The sequence below is a fragment of the Semicossyphus pulcher genome, unplaced genomic scaffold (assembly GCF_022749685.1).
Source record: "Semicossyphus pulcher isolate SPU_LCO1_2020_fin unplaced genomic scaffold, fSemPul1.0.p SCAF_10, whole genome shotgun sequence".
Taxonomy (NCBI): Eukaryota; Metazoa; Chordata; class Actinopteri; order Labriformes; family Labridae; genus Semicossyphus; species Semicossyphus pulcher.
This window is the reverse complement of record NW_027211604.1, coordinates 21,527,853-21,540,156: the sequence shown is the minus strand read 5'-3', so window position 1 is coordinate 21,540,156 and position 12,304 is coordinate 21,527,853. Positions and strand designations below refer to the sequence as shown.

Below are 12,304 nucleotides of genomic sequence, written 5' to 3'. Positions count from 1 at the left end.
GGCACAGACTCTACAATAAACCAACAGCTGCTCTCACAGCAGTCAGTATGAACAAGAACTGATAAACATGTGAGCATTACTTTGGTATAGTCATGGTTACAGTTACAGTTGATCTTAAAGGAGCAATTCTCCCCTGGAAAATGCCACTGTCAGTCAAAGCAGCTGTGAAATAATAGTTCTACAAACAGCTCAAGGTTTTGCCCATTCTACATTCCTACAACACCCAGCTTGCACTGTGCCCCTCCCTCTGAAAGGAACGGGCCAGTGAGAGACGCTGGAGTGAAAGGCAATGAATCAGTACAGAATCCGAAATATGACGAGAATATACCGGTGGATCGTCTAAAAAATCTCCAGGTCTGCCGTCTACATTTCGAAACCTGACGATTTTGAATGAGGCATGACATCGGAGGCGGGCGTCCTACATTGAGGAAGTGTAGTTAAGCAAGCTCCCTGGCCTCCGCCAGATGACGCGTTTTACATTGTCTGGCAGAGGTTTTCCAGGTCCCATTGGAGAAGCGCATAGCGTCCTCCAAAGGCACAGAGAGAAATTGCATTTTTTCCTACCATAATGGCATTAGCTCCCCATAATGAATGACAATTGGCGAACTGGCCCTTTAACACTGTATACTCCCTACTTTAGCCTGAATAAGGGCTCATTCCAGTTTAGTTTGGCGCCTAAATTTTAGCTCAGGAGACAATGACAGAAATTGTGTTTATTTCTGCAAACATAATACTCTAATAACTGTCTAGATTAAGTTTTTAAAGGAACATTTTACATCATTATTTTCAACATGGTTAGGACCTCTCAGTTTAAAATGCAGCGCACATTTCAGATTATAAGTGTGAAGTTTGAAAGACATGGGCGCCTGTCAGGCGGACAGCTCATTGTGGTAAATGTACAATCCAGTGTTTTTGGAGTTAGGGTTGGATAAGAAGATTGATGTAACTCTTTGTTTATCAATAGGGAGCTAATTCCAGGAGGCATTGCTCAGTTTAGCCTTAAATGAACTTCCCAAAATGTTGACCTTCCCTTCCAACCATGTGTGAGTGAATAGAGAAAATGTCCATAGCTGAATGTTGCCTGTGTCCAGTGATCAATGCACATTTTCTTGTTTCCAAACCAATGTATTTGCTAAAATCTCCCCTTGCTGAGCAAATAATACATTTCTGGGGTGACAGCAAGAAAAAAAGAGTAATGTTTCTAAACTAAATAATGATTAACTCTTGGGATTGATTCAACCCTGAAGCAGTGTTAGCTCATCATCACAAAGTCCGCCCTCAGCCCTCACCAGCAGAAGCAGTTTTTCGCGCAGGGTCTTGATGTCATCCTGGAGCTTCTGCTCTTTGACCTTCCACTCGGCCTTGTGCACCTCTCGGTTCAGGTCCTTCTCCAGGTCCCGTGAGTGGCGATGCGATTCCAGGAGTAACACCCTCAGTTCATTCAGACTCCTTGAACAAAACAAAAACATCGGAATAGCACAGAAACAAATTTTCAATGTTGTTTTGTAATACTGAAAAATATAGAACACATTTTCCACAAGTGCATCCCAGGCCTGCAGGACAGCCTTGACTTGCTGTGAACTTCAACGCTCAGAAGTGCAATAATGATAGAGAAGAGATGCAATTTAGCCGTCAAGAATTATACTAGCGGTACACCTGCTCAGACCTTGCACAAAGGTCATTAACATTTAAAAGCTTAGGAACACATTATATGAGCATTGTGTTTGCCAGTGTGGCCAATGGGGATGTGGAGGCGGACTCATCTCTGGATGTGTCAAACTGGATACTTGATTCCCCTAAACACAGTCAAACTATCTTAAACTTCTATTTGGCTGTGTGCCTGCAAATAAGTTTTCTATGAACAAGACACCACATGTTACCCAGGGGCTTAGCTAGTTTAACATCTGGCCTTCTTTGTGCTGGACTTGTTGGAGCCTATTTGAAAGCTGCTTGAATCCAGATTCGTATATTTTATAGATGATTATGTGTGTGATGGGATATGGATGTAGGATGTGTGAAAAAGCATCCTAAAAAAGTTAACTGACACGGTTATGAGGTGATAATATGTCAATGTTGTGTTTACAGCTCGTTTCTTCTGCCCGCAAAGTGGACAAAAAAGTATTTACTGCAAGTTTAAAGGAGCAATTCTCCCCTGGAAAAAGCCACTGTCAGTCAAAGCTGGTGTTCTCTGTAATGGATAGAAGCAATATTTGAAATTGGCGCCATAGCTGTGGAGAAAGTTGTACAAACAGCTCGTGGTTTCGCCCATTCTACATTCCTACAACACCCAGCATGCTTTGCGCCCCTCCCTCTGAAAGGAACGGCCCAGTGAGAGTCACTGGAGTGACATACTAGGCTACCGTTTTCCAGTCAAGGACATTGATCACTGCAGGCAATGGCTCAGAGCGGTACAGAATCCGAAATACGACGAGAATATACCGGTGGATCGTCTAAAATCTTCAGGTCTGCAGTCTACATTTTAAACTTTACAATTTTGAACGAGAGATGACATTGGAGGCGGGCGTCCTAGATTGAGGAAGTTTAGTTTGGCGAGCTCCCTGGCCTCCACCAGATGACACGTTTTACGTAGTCTGGCGGAGGTTTTCCAGGGCCCATTGGAGAAGCAGATAGCGTCCTCCAAAGGCACAGAGCAATATTGCATTTTTCTTCAACCATCATGGCATTAGCTCCCCATAATAGCATGATAGGACTGAGGTTGAAAATCGACAAATTGGTTGTTTGATTTTCATTATTAAAGCAAAGCCCTGCAACTCACTGATAATGTATTATTCCTCATCCTCTGCTGTTTCCTACCACGCCACAGGAAAAAAGGACAAAACTTAGGCTTTCTTTTATCTCACATGTGACATGGATCCTAATCTTTAAGATTCCACATTTAGCCAGTTTCTTATGTCTTCTCAATTTAGATACATGTTTTATTATTTGCAGCACAACCTCAGTCTGAACAGCCACAACTCTGCACGTTTTGGATGAAATCTGAAGCCACTCACGTCTCCATACCCTAACTCCTAGCTTTTTCTGCATCCAGGCAAACCTCCATACAAACGTTGCAGCCATCGCTCCACAAAAAGCCACAGTTCATCCATCCATTATCTATACTGCTTATTTTGTTCAGGGTTGCAGGGGGGCTGGAGCCTATCCCAGCTGTCATTGGGCGAGAGGCGGGGTACACCCTGGACTGGTCGCCAGTCAATCACAGGGCTGACACATAGAGACAGACAACCTTTCATACTCACATTCATACCGGCGATTTAAGAGTCACCGATGAACCTAACGAGCATGTCTTTGGACTGTGGGAGGAATCCGGAGTACCAGGAGTGGCCTCCACTGCACATTAAGTGAAACTGTAAACACTACCTTCAGTGGCCGCCATGTTTTTTACTTCTGTACAACTCATTTTGCTGATGGTATTTGCATATTTATACTAGACTTATTATCATAGTTTGTATCTAAATTTATGCCTGTCAACTTCCAAAGACTAACATTTCCATCAAAGTTCAAAGTACATTTTCTTGAGCCAAAGGTGCAGTGGTATCTTCTAAAAGCCTGTCTCGGACTGCAGCTAATGATATTCCCATCCAATAACACTAGCTCACTGATTCTCCAATGGATGCTATATACTTTTATTGCATGCAACAATAATTGCTGCAGATATAATGCACAGAACAAAGTCTGCCATCACCAGAGGCACTTACGTTTACTGCCTTTAAGCCTTTAGTAACATCATAACCATCAATAATGTAAGAACTGCACGATGTTAGACAGCCAATAACAACTGTTAATACAATCAGATGTTTTCCTCAAGAGGAAAAAATCTGGACCCACATAATAGGCCTGCAAAGACCAGAGGCTCTATGTGCTTCAGTATGCTATTTGTGGAGCACTTTTTATACAAGAAATGCAGCTTCAAGTGCTTTACATAAATACACGGAAATTATACGTTATGAATTCATCACATGAAAAAAGACAGAGTACCGAAGAACAAAGATTGAGAGCCATATTAATAGAAATAATATGTCAAATCAACTTAATAGTAAAATAAGAAAAAAACATGCATAAGATGGAAAATAAAATTCACTGAATAATTAAAATGATAAAGTTTAAACTGGAGTAGTCACAGGAATTAAGTAAAATAAAGGATTTTTTAAAATATGTGTAGTGTAAAGGTAAGGTAAAGCCTGTATCAGTAAAGTTATATCTAGCTTAAGTGAAAAGATAAGTTTTGTTAATGGTAACCTCTAATAAACTATCTGCAGTTGATCACAGTGTTCTTGGAGACAAGTATTTAACAAGAGGGTTAGCAATGTAGCTTGTTCCAAGCCCACTAAAGGCTTTGTCTACAAATAGTAACACCTTAAAATACAATTAAAATGTTAGAGGATGCCCGGGCAGAGCAGCTGAGACAGGACTTAAATGGTCTCTTTTCAGGTTAACAGCAGAGCTCCAAGACTACAGATACAACTTCAAAAATCAGTGAAAATCCAAAGAAAAAGAAACAAATTGGACGCTCAGATGAAGCAAACAGTCTAAAAAGGAAAGCGACCGTCAGCGAGGAAAATCAAGAGTTACAACCGGAGCCAAATGTAGACGTTAATTGACATGCATTCAGACACTAATTGCAGCGAGCTATGACTATAAGGAATAATTTCAGCGTCTTGCTCAAAGACACTTTGAAATGTTTACAGGAGAAAATGGGGATTGAACCACCAACCGTGTTCTTCTACCTCCAAAGCATCAGGAAAGTATAGAAGCATAAAAAGATATCCACAAGTTCTGAAACTAAACTCACATTTCTGTACAACTATTTCTTTAATTTCTTACACCTATAAAATATTCCTAAAGTCCCTTATTATACGTATTTCTCAGTTATAAGTATTGTATAAATCAAACAGAAGTGTCGTTTTTTAATCCTTTATTGCTCCCCAGGGGGGAAATTCGGGATATTTAATGTCCCACTAAGATTTTTTCCTTACAAAACATTAGTATAATACTAAGGGGCTGTTGGGGTCTACGGTTCAATGCTATTAATAAGTAATAACACATGAACAGTGTAAGAGGATAATCGTAAAGGTGTTCTGGAGTTTACACCATTTTCCTGCTGTGATGCTTGAGGCTTCTTCTTCTTCTTCATGCAGCATGTTGAGCTCATCGGGCTGAATATGTTTATGAAGTTAATTGGTTTTTCTTCTACAATACGTTTTATTATGTGTTTTTACTTCTTATTCCGAGCATATTTCTCCTGTGGGACAACAAAGTTTTAAATTAAAGGGAAGTGAGTAAATATTGCCTGCATCCTCATTAATACCTCAGCTGGATGGTGAAATGATACTCACAAGTTTAACTGCAACAAACGCTGGTTTTTAAACAGCTAAGAGAACAACTCTTAAAAGAACAGCTCAACAGAAAGAGTCTTATTATTAACCGCACCGGTGGGAGCAGCAGGAAATAAAAGCTCTTGTTGTAGATGCTGCTGATTGTAATGCGACTCCTGGCGTGGCTAATAAGCAATATAGATTTATCCAGATGAAACATTACAAAATGAAATAGTGTGATTCAAATAATATGGTTCGAGTTGACAATACATACAATCAAATCAATACTCTAACTGTGGCTTCCAAGTACATGTCCATTATCAAATTGATAATATGATGTATTTTACTGCGTCGTGTCTGAATGCACATGGATATAATTTTTCACTCCCTGCAAGTGCCGAGGCAGATTGTAAAATCAATAAACCACGTCGCCGTACCTTTCTTTCTTCAGCAGCTCCTGGCTGATGTGGACCAGCTGCCCAGAGGCATCATGGGACTTTTTGGTCATGGACTCCAGCTCGGACTCCACTCGCATCTTCTCTCTGGCCAGGGCTTCAGCTTTCTTCTCCCCTGAGCGCACTTTAGTCTCCAGTGCTGGTGAAAAAGGAGAGACATTTTTCCTATGTATTATGCAATTATAATGTTACTATAATATAAACACCCAATAGATCGTTGATAAGACTATATAATATAGTTGTAAACATATTTAAGGGCGTGTAAAAGTGTGTCTGTAAACATCTTAAACTCCTGCAGCATTAAATAGGGTGTTTAAAATCAGTCAGAAATCCTCTATAATTATTTTATTTGTTACATTAAGTGTTTACATAAAAACATTTATTAATGGGGTACTTATTTACTTATAAATTCTTCTTCTTCACATGATAACTGACCCATCTCTATCTGCTGATGAAGGCCACCAGGTTTGGTTGAGAGCTCTGGAGGAACTTGTGTTCGGACATAGAGTGAAGAACTTGTTGTATTTCCAAAGTCATGATTTAACTTTGAAGCTAAAAATCTCTCTGTTACATTAATAAAAGTTTTTACATTCCACCTATGAATCCTCCGTCCATTTGAATAATTATTTAATAATGGTTTTATAATACAATATAAGGTAATTTGTGAAATCACATATCATTAAATATGATCACGGCTATGTTATGCTGTGCACTAAAACATTCAGTAACTCTTTTTTTACACCGTTAAAAATATACACAAATATATTTATATTATGACACTAGAATTCTATTCCCAGGATTCAAGCATGACACTTTAACGCTCACTTATTAATGGTTATAAATCTTTATGCACTTTTTCACCAAACTGTTTTTGCACTAACTCTGCTCATCATGTTAAAAATCTCCATTCAGCCACTACTCAATGTTGCAGTGTGTAGTTGTAATTTTAATAGCTATTATTTTTATTCGTCTCTAGTTTTATTATTTTCTTGAAGGCTTAAGTGGGGGGTGACAGATGTGTGATGCGATATGTCTTGTAAGCTACTGGATGCCTAAATTTCCCTCGGGATCAATAAAGTGTCTGTCTGTCGAGAGGGTGGTTTTCATATTAATCTTTTGAATGGAGAAAGATTCTCTGAACTCACCCTATATTTCCCTTTGAGCCATGTGTGTACAAGCAGGACTTTGCGACATCACAACTAGTTTGAAAGCTTTTCTTTGACAAAAAGTCAACACGAGACGACGGGACTTTCCAAACCGACAAGGGTGTAAAAAAGGTTCTGGGGACATTATTCTAGACAGACAACAAAAGGCTGAAGGGACCGTTTAGTTGCGTGAAAAGTAGCTCCGAGGACTAACAGTTGCAGGTACTTCTGGTTGAAGCCTTTAGTGCACAAAAACTGAAAATTGTTTTTCCGGTAAAACTTCAAAGGATTGGTTCACAGATTTATAAGTCTCTATAGTTTAAAGTTACTTCTAAAAAGAATAACTTAAGGAAACATCCACTAAACTTTGTAAGGGCTGTAGGTTTCGGAGGAAGAGACCCCCAATTTGACGCTGACAGGTCAGTAGTTGGTAAATATAAATATACACTTAAATGTAATTTAATTAAAAACTAGTCACATGGTAAAGTAATGAAACTTTTCTTCAATCTGTGTCTCATGTTGTTCATCTCTCTATTTAAATGATTCATCTCTTCTTCAAAGTGTGATCTGACCCATGTGAAGTGTGTTTTAGGTCTTTTTGATGTGATGGAACTTCAAGTTTTCAAAGACAGCCTGTCGACAGATTTTGCAGCGATGATCAAAGAAGGAACACAATCCACCTCGTGGTGAACTCGGCATGACTGACGGAAACTTAAGTGAAGTCTGCAGACAGGACACATACGGGGGCATCACACAGGTGTACAAAGAGAGACTGGATGACAGTAATGAGGACAGATGTCACATTTCCTCTGAACTAAAACCCATATTGACTGATGGGCGGGAAAGGCTTTAGCTAATAGAAAACGTATCTTTCTTTTAATATAGTGAGTAAAATGTGACCCCTAAATTCCCTTCAGAAAAATACTTGTTTGTATTTGCACTGTTTCTGCGTGTGAAAAGGCATGATCTGTTTACAGAGACGAGAGATAAGAGAGCTGTGAAAAGGTCGTGGACTGCTCCTGGACCCGTTTGGAAAATGGCATTTACCTCCGATCTGGGATTTGAGCGCTTCGACCTGGGACGTGAGAGTCGAGACCTCTTTTTCCCTTTTCAACAACTTCTCCATTGTTTCTGAAAAGAGACAAAAACTGTCAGAGTTCAAGGAACCAGAATTAAGTGCATTGAGGCAGAAGCTGGGGCACATTCATCAAAGTCTGGAAGGTGCAAGCAGTAGGTTAAAAGCTACATCTCCTGATGTTACTGTAGGTATCCGTAACAAATCTTATACTTGGTGGAAAGATTTACTTTAGAGCTAAGGGAGGAGGGATTGTGTTGGTGATTTTAGCCATTAGGCAATTAACATTATGTTTAGCATGAAAAAAGGAGTAGATGTAGAAGCTTGTGGGTCTTTATTCCGATGCTAAGACTGCTGGTCAGGAAACCAACTTTATTTTCCTAAAAGACTAGAACAATGAGAACTGCTCTTTATTGGTAGAAACTGTATACTGCATACTCTCTCTCTGGATGCTTTCCAGTATGTAACTATGACCCTGATCACACCTGGTATCAACATGTGGTTTTCGTGATCGGATCACAAGTGGACAGCCTTAAAGACTAACTGCACACTTGTGTTTTTGGAACTCTAAATTATATTGCTGAACTGTGATGAAACACATCAATGCTGCTGTTAATATTGACAATTCTTACCAAATTTATAAAAATCTGAATATCATGGGTTGGAAATGGCTCAACACACCATCTACTGTTTCAAATCAGCCCTGGACCTCGCCAGCCGATGGTGACGTAGACACGACCCCCGGGCCCTCGTCTTTGAGAAGTCTCAATTTTATCTTGATCGAGACACATCATTCACTAGAGTTTACACAATTTTTGCTAGCACACTGTACATTAGCCTTCAAACTAATGTTACGTGACCACTCAGAGACTCTGCCCATTCTCTCTTCAGAATCAGAAATAACAGTAACAGGCTGCACACGCGGTCGGTGCATGCGCACTTGCTTTTGCCTTGGCTCTGGCTTCAGGCGTTAATTGATAGGGCTCGGGACCACCATGGTCCTCCACCACACTAAAGTGCTCTTCAGGGGACTCTGGAGGGCAGAAGTACTCCACCTCAAAAGAGCCCTTTGTGGCATCTGTGCCTTGTGACTCTGTGTCGCTCTCCATTTTTCTCTGGCCAGGGGAGGGGATGTCACTGAGCTGCCGGACACACCCACCCCCTATTATTGTTACAGTCCCAATTATTGTTTTGTTTCTTCAAAAGGAATACTTTTGATATTCCGGGAAATGCAGTTTCTCTCTCCTGCTTGTTGATTAACTTCTTGTATCTTGTGTTTATTCATTCAAAATGAGAGTAAAAACAATAACATGCTGTTTCAAAGGGGTTATGCATGGACCTTTTTCTTTGCCAAAAGAGATAAGAAACAGGAGAGAACCCCTAAGAGGTGCAGGTAGATTGATATTGTTAGATTTGGACAGAACCAGGTTAACCCTTTTCCCCTGCTTCCAGTCCTAGTTTTAAGCTAAGCTGAACTAACCGGTTTTCTGGCTGTAGCTTTATAATTATACAGACAGGTATGAGAGTGGTGTCAGGGAATGAAAAAAGCCCCTTCCACCTACTGAATACAGGGTACATGTAAGCTGTTGGTAAAGAAATCAGGCCGCCCGCCACAATTGTAGACAGATTTATAGGAATAAATATAAAAGAATAAAATAATTCTCAAGTTAAGAATATTCAGGGATCAAGGTTATATTAAATATTCCATAATTCTGCCGTCGGGTACTACTAGCCCGATTTAGAATTGGCAGACAAAATATGAGTGGCCTTGCACAGTGGCAGGTGAAGTGTTACGTGCCGTGGTGGTGTGTCCTGTGTTTCTGTCTCTCTCCTGTGTGCTCCTCAGGTGCTGCTCTCACCTTGGTGCAGCAGCTGATTAAGCGCACCTGTGCCAACTTGCCAATCAAGAAGAGTATGAAGAGCAGGAGAGAGGAGGCAGCCAGTGCCAGTGGGCCATCTGGCTGAGTGTGTGTCTATCGTCATTGCACTAGTGCTTACTCCTTCAGTGGAAGGAGGTCGTTTCTTCCTTAACTAGTGTTTAGACTTTTAAGATAAGATTTGTTTGTTTTAGTGATAGAAGCTTGTTTTCAGTTGTGATTAAATCATATTTTCCTTAGTTTGTAAATAAATTCCTTTAAATCGCTTATACATTGTTCTTTCCTCCTTTTTCCCTTGGTTTTGTTTAATTGTTAGTCCCTCATCCGCTAACTATCTTCAAGGAACTTAACATGAAGAGAAACTTAATTTTAGACCCTGTTCTTGGTCTTTAGAAAGCGAGCTGGAAAGCGAATAAGCTTATTTCCCAAAGTGTTGAACTTGTGCTGTAATGATAACCAAAGTTATTTGTGCTTGGCTGACAAATAGTCCAAAACAACCCCTTTAAAGAGCAACTTCTAGTCTTCTGTTTTGTATGGATTCAACAAAAAAGTTCGCAAATGAAGTGTAAATTTATTACTTAATGGGCCAGTTCAGCGATTTTCAACCTCAGACCTATCATGCTATTGCTAATGCCATTATGGTAGGAAAAAAATGCTATTGCGCTCTGTGTCTTTGGAGGGCGCTATCTGCTTCTCCAATGGGCCCTGGAAAACCTCCGCAGGATGGCGCATTTTACATAGTCTGGCCAGGGAGCTTGCTAAACTACACTTCCTCAATCTAGGACGCCCACCTCTGATGTCATGTCTCGTTGAAAAAGGTCAGGTTTGAAATGTAGACTGCAGACCTGAAGACTATTTAGACGATCCACTGGAATATTCTCGTCATATTTCGGATTCTGTACCGCTCTGACGCATTGCCTGCAGGGAATAAATTCCTTGACTGGAAAACGGTAGTGTTTCACTCCAGCATCTCTCGCTGGACCGTTCCTATCAGAGGGAGGGACGCAATGCATGCTGGGTGTTGTAGGAATGTAGAATGGGCGAAACCCACAAGCTCTTTCAACAAATTTCTCCACAGCTATGGTGCCAATTTCAAATATTATTGCTTCTATCGATTACAGAGAACACCAGCTTTGACTGACAGTGGCTTTTTCCAGGGGCGAAGTACTCCTTTAAGGGAACAAAGAAATTGTGGCAAGACAAAAAGAAAAGAAACTGGTCGTGAAACTAGAAAGAAGAGGCAGTTCAGCTCTATCAATAATGTTCAGTTATGCTTAACAGGTAGATATGAGTGATATCAATATTGTGTTCCAAATTGCCTCCAAAAATTAATTTGCTAATTTCCTTTAAATGGCTTGTATAAAATAAATACTGAACTATAAAGAGATTTGCAACGCTTCAACAAGAGCAACAGTGTGATCTTGTTTCCTTATGAGGGAAGTACTAATACTGAGTCGAAGACATCATACATAAAGAAAGTAACTAACTGAATATGTGGGTTGTTTTCATGAATTTGCTGTTAAAAATAAAGGACGTTGTTACCTTCAATATTCTGTTTTAGCTTCATCTTCTCATCTGATAGTTCGTTATCCTCTATCACCTGGAAAAGGAATAGAGTGTAAAGAGATTTTACCCTAAAACAAAGAAAAGACAGCATTTCAGAAATCTCATCACATCCCTTCAGCCTCTCACATTTGCATCACGGGATGTGTAGCGGTCAGCCTGGATGGCCTGGAGCTGGTTGGCCGTCACCCTCAGCTTCTCCTCCAGTTTCTGGATCTCCTCCTGGCTCTCGGCTTGAGCTTTCTGCAGAGCCTGGTAGTCCGTCATCTTCTTCTCCGACAGCTCCAGCCTCTCTTTTAGCTCCTCTGTGCTTCTGTCCCGCTCCATCTGAAGCTTCTCCATCTCTGCCAGCCTCTGCTCCGCCTTCTGGAGTTTATCTTTAGCATCCTCCAGGGCATGCTTGCCACTTTTGGCCTCCAGCTCACTCCTCCACGTCTGGTTTCCCTCGGCTAGCTGATCTTTGGCGTCCTGCAGTCGAGAGCATAGGTCTTCACGCTCCTTGGTCAGAATGGCGGCTTCGATCTTGTGTTTGGCCTTCATGTTCTCCACCTCCAGCTGGTGCTCCATCTTCAGGCTCTCCAGAGCAGCTCTCAGCTCCAGGGCGTCCTGCTCCTGGCCCTCGGGAGCAGCATGATCACCGCTAAATGTGGCCTTTAGTTCCTCCAGGGAGCGCTGGTGGTCGGTCACTAAACTATCAAATTTAGCCTAGAAAGGAAGGAAGAAGAGTAATTAGATTGGCTGCTTTTTTCTCTACTAGCATTGTGAGTATTTAAGCAAGGAACCTCTTAAATATTAAAGGATAAATCCAACAGTATTTCTCTTTAAATCCTCTTTCATACTTTCATTAGTAACTCTC

At 40.7% G+C, this 12,304-nt stretch overlaps 1 protein-coding gene across 3 annotated transcripts in view; it reads right to left on the bottom strand.

Moving 5' to 3' along the window:
• Positions 1 to 12,304, bottom strand: part of clip2 (CAP-GLY domain containing linker protein 2) — a 52,876-nt gene that overhangs the window by 3,000 nt on the left and 37,572 nt on the right. For all 3 annotated transcript variants that reach the window (XM_069673376.1, XM_069673384.1, XM_069673392.1), the window contains 5 exons: positions 11,578 to 12,153; positions 11,428 to 11,485; positions 7,981 to 8,064; positions 5,771 to 5,927; positions 1,290 to 1,449 (listed from right to left, as the gene is read on the bottom strand). In XM_069673376.1, coding sequence (XP_069529477.1) covers positions 1,290 to 1,449; positions 5,771 to 5,927; positions 7,981 to 8,064; positions 11,428 to 11,485; positions 11,578 to 12,153 — 1,035 coding nt within the window. The remainder of the gene's footprint in view (positions 1 to 1,289; positions 1,450 to 5,770; positions 5,928 to 7,980; positions 8,065 to 11,427; positions 11,486 to 11,577; positions 12,154 to 12,304) is intronic.